This window comes from Bos indicus, chromosome 5 (assembly GCF_029378745.1).
Source record: "Bos indicus isolate NIAB-ARS_2022 breed Sahiwal x Tharparkar chromosome 5, NIAB-ARS_B.indTharparkar_mat_pri_1.0, whole genome shotgun sequence".
In the NCBI taxonomy this organism is placed as follows: domain Eukaryota; kingdom Metazoa; phylum Chordata; class Mammalia; order Artiodactyla; family Bovidae; genus Bos; species Bos indicus.
Genome location: NC_091764.1, coordinates 61,990,022 through 62,012,326, shown reverse-complemented (window position 1 = coordinate 62,012,326; position 22,305 = coordinate 61,990,022). Strand labels below are relative to the sequence as shown.

At 38.1% G+C, this 22,305-nt stretch overlaps 1 protein-coding gene across 1 annotated transcript in view; it reads left to right on the top strand.

The window, feature by feature from the left end:
• Positions 1-21,977, top strand: part of LOC109558496 (histone H2B type 1-K-like) — an 86,351-nt gene extending 64,374 nt beyond the window's left edge. The window contains exon 2 of the mRNA XM_070788768.1: positions 21,835-21,977. Coding sequence (XP_070644869.1) covers positions 21,835-21,977 — 143 coding nt within the window. The remainder of the gene's footprint in view (positions 1-21,834) is intronic.
• The last annotated feature ends 328 nt before the right edge of the window (positions 21,978-22,305 follow it).

The window sequence follows — 22,305 nt, the reverse complement described above, 5'->3', positions numbered from 1 at the left end:
GGTTCTATCCCTTGTGGAGATGTAATTTCTTCCCCAGATTAATCCACATATATGCAATCCAGATAATATCTCAGCTGAACCTTTTGAATAACTCAATAAACTTAGCCCAAAATTTATATGGAAAAACAAATGTCCCCAATCAAGGCAACATTGAAAACCATAGTTAAGAAAGAAGGACTTGTTCTACTGATTTTGAGACATATTACCAAGCCCTGGTGAAGATGTCAGTGCTCACTGACTTAATCTGTGGAGTCAAGGTCATCATATTCATTGTCTTGCCTATGTGAATTGTGACATGCTAATTCTGAAATCTATATGGAAGAGCAACGAGCCAATAATAGCCACAATATGGCTGATGGAGAAAAAGTATGTGGGAGTGTGGCACTCAAGATGTTGAAATTTACTATGCAGCTTTGGTAATTAAGATAGTGTGTCATTACTGCAAGGACAGACGAACTGATGAGTGGAGCAGAATATAGAACTACTCAAGCAGACTCACAGATACGTGGAGGTCTCGTGACAGAGATGACGCCACAGAACAGTAAGGAAAGGGTGGATCTTGCAATTAACGGTGCTGAGAGAGTCATTCATATGCATAGGAAAGACACTGAGTTTTAATCCTACCATATACAAAAATCAATTCCAGGTAGATTATAGATAAATGTGAAAGGCAACAGTATATTGGAAGACAGTGTAAGAAAGTATATTTGCAGACTTCCCTGGTGGTCCAGGGGTAAAGAATCTGCCTGCCAATGCAGGGGATGCAGGTTTGATTACCGCTCCAGGAAGATTCCACATGCCATGGGGACCACAACTGAGCCTGTGCTCTGGAGCCCTCAAGCCACAACTACTGAAGCCCAAGTGACCCAGAGCCCATGCTCCGCAGCAAGAGAAGCCGCTGCAATGAGAAGCCTGTGCCCAGAACTAGAGAGTAGCCCCTGCTACCCATAGCTAGAGAAAGCCCACATGCAGCAACAAAGACCCAGCACAGCCAAAAATAAATCAACAAATCAGAAAATTTTGCAACAGAAAATATATTTGTAATCTTGGTGTTAAGAAGAATTCTTACATAAGACTTTAAAAATATAAAGCATAAAGGGAGTTATTTATATACTGGTTGGAATAAGTTCAAGAACTTTTCATCAAAGATGATGATGAAGAAAATGAAAAGACAAAGGCACTAGGAGAAAATATTAACTGCTATAACCGTCAACGGACTAGGGGTCAGGATGTATATACATATATACATACATGAGAGAGAGAAAGCCTATAAATCTTTAAGAGAAGTACAAACAATAGAAAAAGTATGCAAAAGACAGGAGGTGGTAACAGGAAAGAACAATAAACATATGAAAAGACATTCAACCCCATAAATAGTTAAGGAAATGCAATTTAAAAGCACAATGTAAATCCATAGTAAAATGGATAAATCATAATAAGTTCATACAGTGAAACATTATAGATGAAATGAATGAACTACAGCTACATAATGCAAAAATGCATTGGCAAAATGGGGGTACAAAAGGCAAACAAAATGTTCTATATCTTAAAATGAATATTGTGTACTTAGGTGATCATTATTATTATTCTTTCCATCTTACACATACCTTATAAAAATCCTTTTGTATTTAATAGTCGGATCTAAGCTATTTTTAAAAGTCATAAGTGTTTCCAGGTGTGGAAGTCCTCTTAGAATCTGGCCTGGGTACAAATGCTAAATGTGAACCTCCAGGTTGGAGCCTCAGGAAGAGGTAGCTTTTACCTTAAATACCCCTCATAAATTAGATACTAAAATTGAGATCATATTTTATGTCTTAAAGTGACTGTAGGAGTTTTAGCAAAAACTTAAGAGAAGTCAAAGGAATTATGGAGCCTGACCATGTTTCCAGATAGGGCAGAAAGAGTCTTCTCACTGTACAAATTAGAAAGAAAAAAAAAAAGGAGACCAAAATGTGTATGATTATACCCCATAAGTCCTGCTCATTAAGTCCACTTCATAGGGTGGTTAAGAAGATCAAATGAGATACTGAATATAAAATAAACCTGCTTTATGGGTAAGTGCAACAGATATTAGCTCATGTAGTTATCATTACCCTATTATAGGGCGGAATTGTAAAATGATTGATTGATTTTTACGGTACAAATAGGGAAAATTTCACATATATAGATCTACTGAAATACAGCCATTGAACTTAGGAGAGTTAACTTTACTAGATTTACACTTCATGAAATGTCGCAGGCATTGAATCAAGTATTTAATAAATGCAGTGTTCAGACAATGTGCTTAGTTCAGAACAGCCATCAAGGCATGTACCTTACCTGGGAAGCATACTGTGGAAACAACAGTCATGGTGTGCAGGTTTCCTCTACAAGCTGATTGCTGACCTTTGTTTTTAAGTGCAGCTATCATTTCATTTTTGGAGAAGGCAATGGCACTCTACTCCAGTACTCTTGCCTGGAAAATCCCATGGATGGAGGAGCCTGGTGGGCTGCAGTCCATGGGGTCACTGGGAGTCGGACACGACTGAGCGACTTCACTTTCACTTTTCACTTTCATGCATTGGAGAAGGAAATGGCAACCCACTCCAGTGTTCTTGCCTGGAGAATCCCAGGGACGGGGGAGCCTGGTGGGCTGCCGTCTATGGTGTCGCACAGAGTCAGACACAACTGAAGCGAACCCTTTCTTCCTAATTTATTATTTATTTACTTTTTTAAGGCAACACAAAGGGGTACTTGTGAAATTAAGAACTGAAAACTTTAGTCCTAGTTTTCATCTTTTGTTTTGCTAAATTAAGTTTGGTCACAACACAAAAAAAAGCAAAAAAGAAAACAAAACAGAAATGTGGGGCAAATACCAAACCTCCAGAGAAATGTCAGGGTTTGGTAATAATTATTAATAAAAATAAGTAGAAATTTGAGGTACTAAATTGTATCTGTCCCTAGGAGATTACATTAGGATCATCTGAGGAAAGGGGACAAGAAAAGATTAGAAATAATTTGCGTAATAAGTAATTTCAAAAGAGAGAAACAGATGGCTTTTTAAAATGTAGTAGAAGAAAAGATAAGCTCTATGTAATGTACCACCAAATGAGAGTTTGGCACATTAATACCCTTACAGGGAAAAACAGTGCTTGGTATCCAAATATTAGGAACTAAATACATACAAAATATACATTTGTTTGTGTTACTGTTTTACCTCTTCTCCTGTAGCCTTATTTTTATGCCCGATGCACTTTGATTATGTTCATTTTGAATCTTTATAGCATTGTGTATAGGGTAGAAAACAGACAAAACCATGTATCTGCTGATGACCTGGCTCCAAAATAAGAAAGACAAGTGATGTTTTTATGTTTTATGTATTTCTTATGTCCAAAAATGTCATTTTCCAGCTGTTATTGTCTTGCAGAAGTACTTATTCCCTATGGAGCAGAATATGCTTCTATTCTGATATTATTGAGATGATCTGCTGATTCTGATCAACCCCAGGCCCCAAGTCTGGCAGAGAATTTTGCAGACAATTGCCTTGATATCAGGCTGTGCCTAACCTAGGAAAACTCAATACTAATCTATCTGCCTGCAAATCACCCTTGCCTCCGATTTATTCACCAGCTCACTGGTCCCTAATCCACAATTCTATGTCAATGCATAATCAAAGCATATTCTTCTCCATTACTGTCATAGAATGTCAATGCTGTAATCTGTTTGTAATTAGAACCACTCCAAAAATCTATCTTTTCTTTATTCCCCTTCCCTCATAAACTTTATAGCAGAATAAACATGCCAGAATTATTCTTACCCACAAACAGAAATCAATCTCTACCAAATTCCCTGGTGTAATATGTATTAGCTTGTCACCAAGGACAAAATTTATATTAACCTAAAGATGTGTTTCTCCACACAATGCTTCTCAGGTCTGCAGTAAATAAAAATGCATGCCTGTTTAAGCATTTAAAAAATAGAATCATTCTGAGAAATATAATCCACTTACACAATGAAAAGTCATGGCATGAATGTACTGTATGCCAATAGTGATGTGCCTCGAAGAATAATGAGTTCCGTTTTGGTGAGCTTGCTTTAAAGTTCATTGACATTATAGCCAAAATATTTACTGCTGGCTGGTGAACAAAGCCCTAGCCCCAGGTTTTTGAATAATGGTGCAAAAGAAAGATGTGGCAGAGAGATGCTGTGTGCAACTTGGTATTATTTTTTAATTGTGGCAAACTGCCTGGCTAATTTCATTTTTCTTTCTTACATGCATTGGAGTATTTTGACTTACAAAATTTCATAAATAAAAGGCTATTTTAATAATTAATCTTGACATGTCAACTTAAAGGCAAGTCTGTTCATTTATAAGAAATCCCTTTATGTTTTTAATTTAGATTAGATAAGCTCTTCTTAGGGGGTTATCTCTTTGAAGATGCCTATTAAAAATAGCAGGATATAATACACACTATTTTCCTACAGCCACTTGTATTATTTTTACTTTTTGCTAGAATCATCCATACGGTGCTGTGTTGTGCTTAGTCTCTCAGTCGTGTCTGACTCTTTTCCACCCTATGGACTATGGCCCACCAGGCTCCTCTGTCTATGGGGATTCTCCAGGGAAGAATACTGGAATGGGTTGCCATGCCCTGCTCCAGGGGATCTTCCCAACCCAGGGATCAAACCCAGGTCTCCTACATTGCAGGCAGATTCTTCACTGTCTGAGCCACCAGAGGGGCCCAAGAAAACTAGAGTGGGTAACTTATCCCTTCTCAAGGGGAATGGAACCTGGGTCTCCTGCATTGTAGGTGGATTCTTTACCGGCTGAGCTACCAGGGAAGCTCCATCCGTACAGTATGAACAAGATAAGTGCTCCCCTCTGAGAATAACATATTTAATTTGCAACTCAATATTTCCTCTATTAGAGTTTACATAGGCTGGTAACTAGATTTTCGTTTTTAAATCACTCTTTGAAGCAACCCAAAGCAGAAGTCTGTATAGGATGACAAAACTCCAAACAAAAAGTTAAATCTATAGTCAAGTACAAAAGATTATGTATTGTCTACTGTAAGTACTGGGAAATGTAATTAGCTATTCAGGGAAAAATGACAAACAAACCAACAACAAACTAATTAGAACACAAAAAGATTTCCTAACCACAGGCTTCAAGAAACTAATTATCAAAAGAAAACATTATATTAATGTTAACAATATCTATTTAACCAAGGTATCTTTTAAAAGTGATTTTCACTACAGTTACAGCAATTAAACTGTCAGATTTCTTGCTGAATTAGATCAAATAAAGTTTTGCTTTTCTTTGACTATTTTATAAGCCAGTTTTCAAAGTCTGGTCTTAGAGAATAATGAAATACTGTCCTATTTTATGGCTTATAATTTGCTTTTTGTATTACTGAAATCTACATGAGAAGTTAGAAATATTTTAAAGAGTATGTATCTAAATTTTCTGTATAGGCTCCATGTGTTTATCAAGTAAAAAAAGCATGTATTTAATCAATTTTTATCAAGAGCTCACTATGCTCCAAGAACTACCAGCAGTAAGGTATACAATGATAAAGGAGACATGTGAGGTCCCTGCTCTTAGTGAGCCTAAGTCCTAGTGCTGGAGGAGAGGCAGCAAATGAGTAAACAAATACATAAAAGTACCACTGATTGTGTTGTGCTTGAGACAAATACATAGAGTGTTTTGGTAAAGAATAAAAGAATGAGCACCAGGATATATAAAGAAAATGTTAATATTATCAGACTTAAAGGAAGTAATTGAAAGCAATGCAATAGTAGTAGGGGGCTTTAAGATTCTACTTACATCAATGGATAGATCATTCAGACAGAAAATCAATACAGAAACATCAGACTTAAACAATACATTAGACCAGGTGGACTTTAGAATGTGTATAGAAGATTCCTTCCAAAAGTAGCAGAATACATAGACTTCTCAAATACAGATGGAACATTCTTCAGGATAGATCACATGCTACATCACAAAACAAATTTCAGTGAATCAAAAAAGATTGAAATCATATTAAGCATCTTCTCCAATCACAATGATGGGTGATACAGTGTTAAAGAATCTGAGATACAAGAGACGCCAGTTCAATCCCTAGGTCAGGAAGACCCCTGGAGTAGGAAATGGTAAATGACTCCAGTATTCCTGCCTGGAAAATCCAATGGACAGAGGAGCCTGGTGGATACAGGCCATAGGGTCGCAAAGAGTAGGACATGATCGAGCACATACTCAGCATAATTACTCTGGCTACTTTGCAAAGAATGTCCTGAGTACCAAGGAAGATCTCTTCCACCATGTGGGATTATAGCTAGAAGACAAACATATATGAACCAGATACTGAATTTGCTGGTGCTTTGCTCATGGACTTCCAACCTCCAGAACTGTAAGAAATAAACTTTTGCTACTTAAAAGGTCAAAAAAAAAAAAAAAAGAAAGAAAGAAAAAACCAGTTAGGAGATGCTATAGTGGTCCAGATGGAGGGATTTGGGCTTCATTTGGAGTGTGGCCAATGGAGATGGAGAGAAATAATGGATGTGCAATAATTTTAAAGTAGAAATGATAGGACTTAAAAGCAAAGTCTTGAAAAGAAACTTCCTTACTTGCAAAGGAGAAAGACAAACTTTCCTCTTCCATGTAAATTGCATGACATTTCAGTTTGGTGAATGGAAATGCCTCAAAATGTGAGATAACTAATGTACTGAAAATTTCAGAAGAAATATTATAGACAGTCATACTATGAAGACCAAAAGGGCTATACATTTTAATTAGCAGAGCATTTGTCCTAAATGCTATGATTTTCTTTGTTATTTGGCAAAATTAGTATCTTTGCATTAGTTTCTTTTTCTGTAACATCACAACAATAATTCCAAACTTACTAAACTCTTATGAAATACAATAGTATATATGAAAATGTAACATGGAGTACTAGGAGAAAAATTAGCTTATTTCAATATAGTTTGCTTGGCTTCCAAATTTGAACATTCTATTACATCAACATAAAAAGGCATTTTTTGTATTAATGACCGACAAGAATTCATACTCATTTTTTCTACTAGGAGATGGTTTCTCCAATGCCTTGTAATACAAAAGAAAGCATTCATTGAAACTGAAATGATAGTAATTACTTTTTTTTTTTAGTCTGGTGAAAAAATTTTGATGAATCCTCTCTAAAAATACTATTATATAAAATAACATTTATATGAATTAATGTCTTAGCTTAGAGTGTATAAAAGTGCAATTTTTCAAATTAATGTATTACATTTTTTTTCTAGATGAGAACTTTCCTCTTTTACTTTATTCTAGAGACATAATCGGAAAAGGCAATGGCACCCCACTCCAGTACTCTTGCCTGGAAAATCCCATGGATGGAGGAGCCTGGTAGGCTGCAGTCCATGGGGTTGCTAAGAGTCGGACAGGACTGAGCGACTTCACTTTCACTTTTCACTTTCATGCATTGGAGAAGGAAATGGCAACCCACTCCAGTGTTCTTCCCTGGAGAATCCCAGGGACGGGGGGTCTGGTGGGCTGCCGTCTATGGGATCGTACAGAGTCGGACACGACTGAAGCAACTTAGCAGCAGCAGCAGCAGCTGAGACATAATATTTAATAAACAGGCTTACTAATATTTCTAAACTTCACCTGATTTTCAACCTCTTGACATTTTTCTACCACAAGGTAAAAGTAGAAATTAAAATAGAAAGCTCTCTCTGAAAGACGCAAATTAAGATAATCTAAATGAATATTTAAGTGTGTGTGTGTGTGTGTGTACGTGATCCAAGCATATCAGAGTGCATAATTTCAAAAAGAAGAGGTTTTAAACGGAGCATAATTCTATATTGGACCAAGTCTTTATGAATATAACCCCATTAACTAATTATACTGTGTGCTGAAACACATTACTGAAATCTATTATGTGAAATAAAACTTAATATTGAGGTGTAATTCCCACACACTGTGGAGAGTTAATTATTAAGTATATTATCCATTGCACAAAAAACAGTGTGGATAATGATGTTTTTGCAGAGTACAAGCATGAATGAGAGAAAACAAATGCCATCATCAACTTACTTCACACTGGTAAGATCATTTTATTAATTTTACTTCTATAGTCTACCTTTTTAAAAAAATACAGAAAGTAATATGTTCTCATTGTGTAAAATTGAAAATATGTAGGAAAATGTTGCAGTGATCCCTGTCCTCCTCCTCCATCCCAGTGTTAAAATTTTGTGGCATTTTTTTTTCTAGATATTTTGTATGTACTGCTCCTGTATTTTAAATGTACAATTATCATTTAATTTTAATAATAAATAATTTGATAATAAAACTAAATTTAAACAATTTAATAATTTAATTACTGTTTATTTTTATAAATTAAAACTATAGTTGATCCTTGAACAACGGGGTAGTTAAGGATGCTGACCCTCTGCACAGTTGAAAATCCAGGTATAACTTATAGTTGGCCCTTCATATGCAGGGTTCCACATGCATGGATTCAACCAACTATGGATTCTGTAGTACTATAGTATGTACTATTGAAAACACCTGCATATATATGGGCCCATGCAGTTCAAACCTATGTCATTCCAGGTCAACTGTATAGGAGCAGTACATATTAGTGGATATACTTTTCTCTTTCCCTCACTTTACATTGTACTGAGAAAATTTTCCCACGTAATATAATATTCTTTTAATTGTAGTTTTATTTGATGTGTAATTTCTTCAGAAGTTCTCTTAGAATTTCATTAAATTTATTGATTTATTTGTATAAAATTAATAGGAACATTATATAACTTAAAAGGAACATTATTTCCATCCAGGCAGATAGCAATTTCTTTTTTATTTAAACAGGTTTTTAAAATCTCATCGTCATCCCATTTGTTTCACGCAGGCCATTACACATTGCTTGTTGAGTTCTGTGCTGGGGTTTTTTCCTTCCTCTGTGGGTAAGAGCTCTTTCCCTATTCTTCTAACTAGTTATTGCTAATAGGGAAAAAAAGTTATTCATTTGTGTATTTTTTCAGTACCCTTCTTATTAAATTTGCTTACTAGTTGATGCTCTTGATTTTTCTGGGTAGAAATATGTATCATAAGTTAATAATAAATTATTTCACTCTTTTTAGATATCTGTATCTCATATACTATTCTTGACTTTGTGCATCAGCAACAGTTCCTAGATAATGTTAAATTATAGCTATGATAGCAAGTATCCTTGGTGATGGGATTAATGATAATTTGCTAAAATTTCATTGTTGAATATGATATTTGCCAGTTATCTTTACACAGCTATTCTTTCTTTAATAAAGAAATTTATTTCTATACCTTACTTATAGGAATTTATATACTTAAAGGAAGAAAGGTTGTTAGATTTATCAAAAAATTAAAATTTCTTTGGATGCTTATATGCTATCCTACCTATAATCTATAATAATAATGTTAAGAATAAAAATAGCCAAAATATATCCAAAGTTAGTGTTTACCAGGTACTGAGCTAAGTATTACATAAAATATTTCATTTATGGTTACCAAAGGGAAGGGGAGGATAAAGTAGAAGTATATGATTAATAAATGCAAACTACTATACATAAAATAGATAAGCAACATGGATTTACTACATATAGGGTGAAAGTGAAAGTCATTCAGTCATGTCCCACTCTGTGACCTCATGGACTATACAGTCCATGGAATTCACCAGGCCAGAGTACTGGAATGGGCAGCCTTTCGCTTTTCCAGGGCATCTTCCCAACCTAGGGATCGAACCTAGGTCTCCCACATTGCAGGCGGATTCTTTACCAGCTGAGCCACAAGCAAAGCCCGAGAATACTGGAGTGGGTAGCCTATCCCTTCTCCAGTGGATCTTCCTGACCCAGGAATTGAACTGGGGTTTCCTGCATTGCAGGCAGATTCTTTATCAGCTGAGCCACCAGGGAAGCCCTGGTATATAGTGTAGGGAAATACATTCCATATTTTATAATAACCTATAATGGAAAATAATCTGAAACACTATCAATATAACTTTGCTGCACACCTGAAACTAACAGTATTATAAAGGTGGCTCAGAGGTTAAAGCGTCTGCCTCCAATGTGGGATACCCGGGTTCGATCCCTGGGTCGGGAAGATCCCCTGGAGAAGAAAATGGTAACCCATTCCAGTATGCTTGCCTGGAGAATCCCATGGACAGAGAAGCCTGGTAGGGTATAGTCCACGGGGTCGCAAAGAGTCGGACACGACTGAGCAACTTCACTTTCACTTTGCTGCTGCTGCTGCTAAGTCGCTTCAGTCGCGTCCGACTCTGTGCGACCCCATAGAAGGCAGCCCACCAGGCTCCCCCGTCCCTGGGATTCTCCAGGCAAGAACACTGGAGTGGGTTACCATTTCCTTCTCCAATGCATGAAAGTGAAGTCGCTCAGTCGTGTCCGACTCTTAGCGACCCCATGGACTGCAGCCTCCCGGGCTCCTCCATCCATGGGATTTTCCAGGCAAGAGTACTGGAGTGGGGTGCCAGTGCCTTCTCCATCACTTTCACTTTATACTTCAATAAAAAAAATTTTCGTTTAATCCTCTAAGTTTCTAGTAATGAAATATGCTTACACTGGGGAAAAAAACATACGTGTTTGTATTGAATTGCTTGTTTACTATATTACTTGAGCTTCCCTGGTGGCTCAGAGGTTAAAGCGTCTGCCTGGAATGCGGGAGACCTAGGTTCGATCCCTGGGTCGGGAAGATCCCCTGGAGAAGGAAAATGGTAACCCACTCCAGTACTCTTACCTGGAGAATCCCACGGAGGGAGGAGCCTGGTAGGCTACAGTCCATGGGGTTTCGAAGAGTCGGACACGACTGAGCAACTTCACTTCACTTTATATTACTTGACTCTATTTACTAGTACATTATCTAGGGTTTTACATCTATAGTAGCACAGAGGACTTCTCCGGTGGCTCAGATGGTAAAGAATCTGCCTGCAATGCAAGAGACACAGGTTCGACCCCTAGGGATCAGTAAGATCCCATGGAGAAGGGGGATCTTACTACCCGCTTCAGTATTTTTGTCTGGAGAATTCCATGGACAGAGCAGCCTGGCGGACTACAGTACATGGGGTTGCAAAGAGTCGGACATGACTGCTGCTGCTGCTGCTGCTGTTAAGTTGCTTCAGTCGTGTCCAACTCTGTGGGACCCCATAGACGGCAGCCCACCAGGCTCTGCCGTCCCTGGGATTCTCCAGGCAAGAACACTGGAGTGGGCTGCCATTTCCTTCTCCATTGCGTGAAAGTGAAAAGTGAAAGTGAAGTGGCTCAGTCATGTCCGAGTCTTAGCGACCCCATGGACTGCAGCCTACCAGGCTCCTCCATTTACGGGATTTTCTAGGCAAGAGTACTGAAGTGGCTTGCCATTGCCTTCTCCGCTGACATGACTACACATTTGCTAATAGCATTTAGTTCAGTTGAGTCGCTCAGTCGTGTCCGACTCTTTTCAACCCCATGGACTGCATGCAGCATGCCAGGCCTCCCTGTTCATCACCAACTCCCGGACTTTACTCAAACTCATGTCCATTAAGTTGGTGTTGCCATCTAACCATCTCATCCTCTGTCGTCCCCTTCTCCTCCCACTCTCAATTTTTCCCAGCATCAGTCTTTTCAAATGTGTCAGTTCTTCACATCAGGTGGCCAAAGTATTGGAGTTTCAGCTTCAACATCAGTCCTTCCAATGAACACTCAGGACTGATCTCCTTTAGGATGGACTGGTTGGATCTCCTTGCAGTCCAAGGGACTCTCAAGAGTCTTCTCCAACACCACAGTTCAAAAACATCTATTCTTCAGTGCTCAGCTTTCTTTATAGTCCAACTCTCACATCCATACATGACCACAGGAAAAACCATAGCCTTGACTAGACAGACCTTTGTTGGCAAAGTTATGTCTCTGCTTTTTAATATTCTGTCTAGGTTGGTCATAACTTTCCTTCCAAGGAGTAAGTGTCTTTCAATTTCATGGTTGCAGTTACCATCTGTAGTGATTTTGGAGTCCAAAAAAAATAGTCTCTCGCTGTTTCCAACGTTTCCCCATCTATTTGCCATGAAGTGATGGGACTGGATGCCATGGTCTTAGTTTTCTGAATGTTGAGCTTTAAGCCAACTTTTTCACTCTCCTCTTTCACTTTCATCAAGTGGCTCTTTAGTTCTTCTTCGCTTTCTTCCAAGGGTGGTGTCATCTGCATATCTGAGGTTATTGATATTTCTCCTGGCAATCTTGATTCCAGCTTGTGTTTCCTCCAGCCCAGTGTTACTCATGATGTCCTCTGGATATAAGTTAAATAAGCAGGGTGACAATATACAGCCTTGACATACTCCTTTTCTTATTTGGAACCAGCCTGTTGTTCCATGTCCAGTTTTAACTGTTGCTTTCTGATCTGCATACAGATTTCTCAAGAGGCAGGTCAGGTGGTCTGGTATTCCTATCTCTTTCAGAATTTTCCACAGTTTATTGTGATCCACACAGTCAAAGGCTTTGGCATAGTCAATAAAGCAGAAGTTAGATTTTTTTCTGGAACTCTCTTGCTGTTTCGATGATACAGCGGATGTTGGCAATTTGATCTCTGGTTCCTTTGCCTTTTCTAAATCCAGCATGAACATCTGGAATTATTGATTCACATATTGTTTAAGCCTGGCTTGGAGAATTTTGAGCATTACTTTACTAATGTGTGAGATGAGTGCAATTGTGCAGTAGTCTGAACATTCTTTGGCCTTGCCTTTCTTTTGGATTGGAATGAAAACACCATTTCCAGTCCTGTGGCCACTGCTGAGTTTTCCAGATTTGCTGGCATATTGAGTGCAGCACTTTCACAGCATCATCTTTTAGGATTTGAAATAGCTCAACTGGAATTCCATCAATTCCTCTAGCTTTGTTCATAGTGATGCTTTCTAAGGCCCACTTGACTTCGAATTCCAGGATATCTGGCTCAAGGTGAGTGGTCACACCATCGTGCATTACAGACATTTAATTCTAATCACAATCCTATGAGGGAAATACAATAATCTCCACTTTCCAGGTGAAGAAATGGGCACAATGAAAACATAAAAAGGTAAATAAATTTTCTAAAGTTGCATACTTAGTTAACAATGAAACAGAGATTTAAACCAAGTTAGTGGGACTGAGAGACTTCATTTTCACTTTTCACTTTCATGCATTGGAGAAGGAAATGGCAACCCACTCCAGTGTTCTTGCCTGGAAAATCCCAGGGATGGGGGAGCCTGGTGGGCTGCCATCTATGGGGTCACACAGAGTCGGACATGACTGAAGCGACTTAGCAGCAGCAGCAGCAGCAGTGAGAAGACAGAAGAGAAAAAGAAAACAACAACAGCAACAAAAAACTGAAAATCTCAGTATTATGGATTAGATGTTTGTGTACCTGCAAAATTCATATACTGAAGCCCTATTTCCCAGCATGGTGGAATTTTATGGGGTCTTTGGGAGGTAATAAGGTCATGAGGGTGGGGCACTCATGGTGCAATTAGTACCCTTATAGGAAGAGGCACGCATGAGTTTGTGGAACGTTTACTGATAGCTTCTGAAAAATAGATTAGATAGAGGTAAATATTTTCAGAAAGAGTTCATGTCTGAAAATCAATTTTACTCTTAGATTTAGAATGCACGAATATGTCTGTGTGTGTGTGCTAAGTCACTTCAGTCATGTCTAACTCTCTTTGACCCTGTGGACTATAGTCCGCCAGACTTCTCTGTCCACAGGATTCTCCAGGCAAGAATACTGGAGTGGATTGCCATGCCCTTCTCCAGGGCATGAACTCACCTCTCTTGCATCCTCTGCATTGGCAGGTGGGTTCTTTACCAGAATGTGTTTATCAGTAGCCAAAAATGAAAAATAAGCCTGAACACAAGCTTTGGTGTTTCCCTGACTTTGAACCAGTAAACCTTAAGTGTCTCAATTTAACAAAGTTAAATATAAGTAATATTGTTGCCACATATGTACAAAATATTTAATGAAAGAGGTGTTTTGTCCATACTCTATAAAGAGCTCCTAAAAATCAATAAGAAAAAGAAACAAACAAAAAGAAAGGAAATAAAATACAGTAATTCCCCACTATTTGTGTTTTCACTTCTCATGGTTTTAGTTAATTCATGTTCAACTGCAGACCAAAAATATTATATGGAAAATTGCAGGAAAAAACAGTTCATAAGTTTTAAATTCTGAATAGCAAAATGGAATCATGCAGCTTCCCACTCTGTCCTACCTGGACTATGACTCACAGCTCATTGCAAAAAAGAAGAAACACGAATACATACAAAATAGTAAGATATTTTGAGGGAGAGAGACACCACATTCAAATAACTGCTATAATTGTTCTATTTTATCATTAATTAGTATTGTTAATCTCTTAATGTGTCTATTTTGTAACTCAACCTTTATCATAGTTATGTATGTACAGGAAAAACATAGTTTGCATAGAGTTTAGTAGTATCTGCAGTTTCAGTCATCCACTTGTTGGGGGGGTTCTTAGAAAGTATCTCCCTGTGGATAAGGGAAGGGAGGGATACTGTAACAGGAAAAAGAATAAGTGGTTTTGGTGAAAAAACACTAGCAAATTATTCAGCATCCCTAAAAATCAAAGAAATCCAAATGAAATTGAAAATAAGGGAATGCTGGTTTTATTAAATTTGCAGAACACTTAAAAACTGCTGCTAAGTCGCTTCAGTCATGTCCGACTCTGTGCGACCCCATAGATGGCAGCCCACCGGGCTCCCCTGTCCCTGGGATTCTCCAGGCAAGAACACTGGAGTGGGTTACCATTTCCTTCTCCAATGCATGAAAGTGAAAAGTGAAAGTGAAGTCACTCAGTCGTGTCCGACTCATAGAGACCCCATAGACTGCAGCCCACCAGGCTCCTCCATCCGTGGGATTTTCCAGGCAAGAGTACTGGAGTGGGGGTGCCATTGCCTTCTCTGTAACTGGTACCATAATTATGAGTATGTAGACACAGGTACATACTTTCAGAAAACAATACTGAGTTTCTGTTAGTTATTTTATTCTCTTAATTTTTTTAAATATCAAGCTTTCTGGAAATTTTTTCTTAGAGAAATACTTGCACATTTTACATATAAATACATAAAAGAATAATCATTGCAGTATTGTTTGGACTAACCCCAAGATGAAAATAACTGAAAAGTTTATCTCTATGAAAATGGTTAAGAATATGAGAAAATTATTTTAATGGATTACTTATATGCAGCTATTGAAAAAGAAAGAATAGAAAAAAGAGAGAGAGAAAATAACATTTCTGATATGAAAAGGTGATTAAGATAATTGATAAGTATAAAAGTCAAGTTGCAGAGCAATAATATGATATGATTTCATTTTAAAATAATGATGAATTAGAGAAGAGCATCAGAGAAATATGCACCTAGCTTTTCAGGGTAGTTACCTTTGGGAGTGATTCTCACTTTTTATAATATTAGTTCCACAACATCTGCATTTTATGTAGCTGTACAACATTTGCAATCTGAATAAAATATATGATGATATTTAAAAAATAGCAGAAGTGACTCCTGGATCTTCTTTGATAATCTTTTTTAGTATTTTAGTCACTCTTGGGAAGACATTTTTTTTCCTTTTTTTTTTACTGTCTCAGGGTAAACATGTATGCTCTTTGTTTTTTATGGAGTCCAGGTGAGAATAATTAATTGTGTCCTCATTAGATATTTAGAAACAATTGTATCACAACTCCTTTAACCTTTTCTTTTGAATATTTAGTATTCTATGATCTCAAATAAAATTTAGTATTTGATGATTTCAAAGAAAGCTGACAAGATAACTTATTTCAAGAAACTTAATATTCAAGCTAATTCACTTATTTTGGATATAAAATTGTATCTTTACTTTCAAGTATGGACTAGAATAGGAAGCACTTTAAGAGCTAATCTAACTTTCCCATTAATTAGTTTTGCTTTTTGAACAATATTGGTCCAAATCTAACTATAAATGAAGATTTAGCAGTAAAATGTCTTCTTCAGGCAAAACCTCATTTAACTCTTTAAGGGTGGGGTTATAAAATATAACTGGAAATGTATATGTTATAGAAAATTTCAAAAATAAGCAAGAGTAAATAAAAGTAAATTTATGTGAGAAATCATGTTTTAATATATATCCCTGTGTGAAAATATATTAATATGGACCTTATATGTGCATTTCCTAAATGCATTGTCCTGGTTATTCCATTTTGGTGAAATTATGATGTTTTAGTAATTTTCCAGTGAACCAAAAAATTGGTTTGACTAACAATGTACTTTATTTTTCTTCCTGTTGTATAAATCTGGTCATCCTTGTTCAGAAATCACTGCTGCTCAACTTCAAATTTAAATATGAATGATGGGGAATTTCAAAACATGTCCTGTTGTGGAAGGAAGCATGTGCCCTTGCTTGATTTGTCTCATGGGAATCTAGGAGGCACTTTTCTCCCCTTGTTTTCTCATCTAATTTGTACAGATACAAATTTCATTAATATTTAAACCTAAATATTACAAGAAAATAAATTGCATACACAAAGCCTTTGATGTGGGATGCTTCTTTATGGATCTGTGCTCAGGCTCCATGTCAGCAGTGTAACTTGACAAAACCACCGATTCTGACTAGAAATACTCAACCAGAACTCAACCGAGGCCTCGAAGAGGATCCTGCAGTACAAACATGGGGTAACAACTGGGACATCAACCATTCTAAAGAGAGGTTTGAGAGAAGCTTGGGTCCAAACTGTGAAGACTAGTTGAGATTCCGAGTGCTTCTTAAAAGTAAAGAGAACCATTTGGATGACCCCCACAGTCCAGTAGTCTAGGATTAGTTTTTAGGTATCAAAAAGATAATAAATAGACTGATAGCAGACAGAAAGCTGAGGGTGAGGTCCCAGAGTCTGATAAAAATGGGCAAGTTCACCTGGTGGCTCAGCAGTAAAGAACCCACCTGTCAATTCAGGAGGCACAGGTTCCATCCCTGGGTTGGGAAGATCCCCTGGAGAAGGAAACGGCAACCCACTCTAGTATTCTTGCCTGGGAAATCTTAGGGACAGAGGAGCCTGGTGGGCTACAGTCCATGGAGTCACGAAGAGTCGAACACGACTTAGCAACTAAACAACAATAATGATGGCATGATTCAGAAAGTTTATAATTGCTCAGCTCTCCTCTGATGTTCTCTTCCAAGGATCTGTCATGTGGAAATCTCTAATCTAGTTGTGGCAGACAGCAGTAAACAGAAGACACCTAAGCTCTGTCTTTGTGGAGTAAATGTGCTCCCCGGAAAGACAGGCTTCAAACAAATCATCCTAAGGGTATCAGTTCAGTTCAGTTTAGTTCAGTCGCTCAGTCATGTCCGACTGTTTGTGACCCCATGAATTGCAGCACGCCAGGCCTCCCTCTCCATCACCAACTTCCGGAGTTCACTCAAACTCATGTCTATCGAGTTGGTGATGCCATCCAGCCAGCTCATCCTCTGTCGTCCCCTTCTCCTCCTGCCCCCAATCCCTCCCAGCATCAGAGTCTTTTCCAATGAGTCAACTCTTCACATGAGGTGGCCAAAGGATTGGAGTTTCAGCTTTAGCATCATTTCTTCCAAAGAACACCCAGGGCTGATCTCCTTTAGAATGGACTGGTTGGATCTCCTTGCAGTCCAAGGGACTCTCAAGAGTCTTCTCCAACACCACAGTTCAAAAGCATCAATTCTTCAGCGCTGAGCCTTCTTTACAGTCCAACTCTCACATCCATACATGACCACTGGAAAAACCATAGCCTTGACTAGATGGACCTTTGTTGGCAAAGTAATGTCTCTGTTTTTGAACATGCTATCTAGGTTGGTCATAACTTTCCTTACTCCTTAGTAAGCATCTTTTAATTTCATGGCTGCAATCACCATCTGCAGTGATTTTGGAGCCCAAAAGAATGAAGTCTGACACTGTTTCCACAGTTTCCCCATCTATTTCCTAAGGTATAGTGAATTTTAAAAAAGAAGAAAGAAAGTACAGGGTGCTATGGAAACCTAAAGCAGATGGACCATCCCTTAGCTACAGAGAAAGTGTCTCTGTAAAAGTGTTGTTTACACGGTTAGCATTAGCCAGTTCAGAAAAGGAAGGAATGGACATTCCAGGCAGAGGATGTTCCAATACTCCCTGTCTGGATAGGGAATGGTTTGTACAATCTCACAAAAAATTCTATTGGTCTTTGTCTCATTTTGCTTTGAGCGTCTTCCTTGACAAACAGTGAATTGCTGGAGGAGACTGTGTTTTAGTCGCTGTTGAATCTCTAACACCTAGGACAATGCCTGTATATAATAGATCTTGAATACATGTTAAATGACTATATGAACTATTTCTGTTGGTTGAGATAGCTACAAGAAGGTTAAGTCTGAACTTTGGGATGTCCACTGAATAGGCAATAATGCCTCAGCTTTGTCCTCAAGATCCATGCTGTTGGGTTTCCAAAAGGTGTGGTTAATATTGAGGACACATAATGGAATATAATTTTCTATTCATTTATCATCTTTTCATTATAAATTAACTCTCTTATACAGTATCTATAAGTAAAATGTAATGCTTTAAAACAAATTAACATTTTTAAGTGTTGTGCACATGTCAGAGGAACATTTTAAAGGATAAAAATGGAAAACTATCAAATGTATTTAAAAATAAGTATTGACTTTATTTATTTATTATTGTCTCAACATTTTCTTAATTTAGGCTTACAGATTCAAAGAGCAATCTTTGACAGTGGTATGAATTGTGTTTTGATGATTAAAGTCCAAAAGTCCTCAGGAAATACACCTACACATACACAGTAACTGGCATACCCACACTCGTACATGTATATATATTTCTAGTACTTAAGGGTTTCAGAGCTACATGGAATCAAAGGTTTTAAAGAAATTCTCTAACAGTAGGAACCTAATTATTTTCACACGTATCAGAAACATATATTAATTGTCTTAGTCTTTCTTGCTATTTGACTATATCAATATTTCCTTTTCTCTTATCTGAAATAGATGGAAAAATGACAAACATAGAGTATGAATCATTGGTCCAAATATAAACTATGCTTCTTTTCTCAAGCATAGTTTTCTTCAAAGCTTTTAAGAGAACAAAACACAAAATCCAATTTGAGATGTCCTCCAACTTCCTCTCACTCATACCTTAAACCAAAATTACCCTTAACCAGAATATAGGAAAAATTTTTAATGATCTCTTGGTTTCTTCCAAATGACGTTTTCCAGAAATCATCTTTGCTTTTTTATTTTCAAATCTGCACCCCAACAAGTTCTGTTTTTTGTTGTTGCTATTCACTCACTCAGTCATGTCAGACTCTTTGTGACCCCATGGACTGTAGTCTGCCAGGCTACTTTGTCCATGGAATTCTCCAAACAAGAATACTGGAGTGGGTAGCCATTCCCTTCTTTGGAGGATCTTCCCAACCCAGGGATCAAACCCAGATATTGTGCATTTCAGGTGTGTTCTTTATCATCTGAGCCACCAGGGACCAGACTTTAAAATAGTTTCCAGTTAAATTTGTCTCCATATCGACTGATTCACAGGTTTTGTCTTAGCCTTATTCATTTCTGAGTCCTCAGGGCTGAGCTCTGTGTCTAGCACATAGTAAACACTCAATAAATGCTTATTAAATAAATGAAAGCATGGACTATGGAAACAAAACTCTTTTAGAATAACTGCATTATTGGAATTTTAGGTGGTTCAATTAAAATGTTGTTTGAGATTCTCAGTTAAGAGGTTCTATAAAGACATCATCAATAATAGTAACAAGCCTTATTATTTGGGGGTGAAAACATATCTTGCTGTTTCTTTAATGACTCATATGCCACAGTACATAATGTTTCTGTTTGATAATGAAACATTGCATCTTCTAGACAGTATGCCAGACATGATGATTTAAGTGGCTGTATTTAAAAATAACTTCCAAGCAGCCTCACTAAATGAACATGCCATACAACGAGGACTAAGTGAAATGTTTGGTTTTCAGGTTGAAATTATTGGTAGCAAGTCTAATATTTTTATTGTGTGCAAAACTTTTATATGCTTATAATTTCACTCACTGACTTAAAACAAAAGTTTCATTACAGTAAAGTACAAGTTAAATGACTGTTTCTTATTTGTTTTTCTTATGTCCTATTTAAGGCCATAGACAGAATGATAAAAGTCTACTTTTTTTGGTAAGCAAAAAATAAATAAAAAAATAAAAAACACTACACTCAAACAATGTTTATTCATGCAGGTAGCATGATTATACTATCAGAATATCAAGTGCATTTTAACAATGGAGAGGATGAGAAGGAAACTTTAATTTCTTGACCACCTACTGTGTGCTGGTTTTATTGAGGTGTTTTAGTTGGTTCAGGGTGCTATAACAAAAATACCATAAATTGGGTGGCTTATAAAGAACAAGCATTTATTTTTCGGAGCTTTGGAGGCTGGGAAGTCCAAGATCATGACACCAGCCAATTTGGCATCTAGTGAGAGCCTTCTTCCTGCTTCATAGACTTAAGAAACTTCTCACTGTGTCCTCACACAGTGGGAGGGGCAAGGATCTCCCTGAAGCCTCTTTTATTAGGACACTAATCCCACTTGTGAGGGCTCCACCATCATGACCTAAGCACTTCCCAAAGGCTCCACCTCCTAAATACCATCACTTTGGAGATTAGGATTTTAACATGAATTTGAGGGGGACACAAATTTTCACACCATACTAAAATCCTCATGTGTGCATGAGTGCTAAGTTGCTTCAGTCGTGATCTGCTACTGCTGCTAAGTCACTTCAGTCGTGTCCGACTCTGTGTGACCCCATAGACAGCAGCCCAGCAGGCTCCCCCATCCCTGGGATTCTCCAGGCAAGAACACTGGGGCTTCAGTAGCAACAGACACAGTTGCTCCATGGCATGTCGTGATCAACTCTTTGCAATGCTATGGACTGTAGACCACCAGGCTCCTCCAACTTTGGGATTCTCCAGGCAAGAATACTGGAGTAGGTTGCCATGCCCTCCTCCAGGGGATTTTCCCCATTCAGGGAAGCCAATCCACTTCTCTTATGTCTCCTGAATTGGCAGGCAGGTTCTTTACCACTAGCACCACCTGGGAAGCCCAGAAAAACCCTCACACCCCAGGTGAAATCCAGGTAGGTAATTATAGTCCCTGGCTTACAGGTTTGGAGCCACAGACATTGGAGGAGGTTTGGTGGAGAGGGTGAAGGACACAAGTACACCCAAATCATTGACATGGGCTCTTGGCCACAGCGCATCTGCCATTTTTCTATACCATCACAGTCCCTCTTTGATATGACTGAAATTCACTCTTTTTTCTTGGATCTTTTCATTGCATGTATAGCGTCTGGCACCTCACTGGCCAAAGTGAGGGCTGACGGCTATCACCAAACCGTGCTATCTCTCTGACTTCTAGCAGAGATTACAAAGAGATCACATTTACAATGATTTAAAGTAAGTTGGGGATTTTAGGAAGCCTCTGCTGAAGGAACACCTCCAGGTAAAGCCCACACTCATACTACCCTATGGCATGGATATTATCACTGTTTAGCAGACAAGGTAACTTAAGTTATGAAAGTGTGAGTAACTCGCTCATGTTCACACAGCTGGCAAGCAGAGGAACTAAACTCAAGTCTGAAAACATCTCTGCTTCTCTATGACAATATCCTGGCTGCACCTCCAGTAACTCATGGGGGGCCTTGAGCCATTCATTAAACACTGAGGGAATCCTCCTATGGCTAATACCAATCCATACTGATAAACTCCAGTGTCAATTCCACTTGTGTAAGTGTTCTATTCAGGTATTCACTTGAAGGGACCATTCATTGCTCTGTGGAATATTGCAAAAGAAGATGGTATCAAGAGCACGTGTTTTGCCAAGACAGCGTGGCCTCCCACCTGTGGGAAGAATGTAATGATGAGTTCTGATGATGAGCTGCGGTGATCACATTCCAGGACTGTCTTGCCCTCACCACATCTCAAGCAGCACAGGATTGATTGTCCAGATATCTGCCCCCAAATCTTGTCACCATGTACACAGCTCATTAAGTGCACCTTCTCAGGTCATATCACAAGGAGAGACTGCCTGCAAACAAACCTCAGTTCCACCAGCATATAAATTAGAAAGAATGGTCCAAGTCAAGTGGAAAAGGGGCTTTGTTTGCACACAAACTGAAGAAAACCTATTTGAGCTCTGTGCTTATGCTTCTGAGCTTAATTGGCTGCTGCTAATGAGATGGTTAAATAGCATCACCCACTCAATGGACATGAAT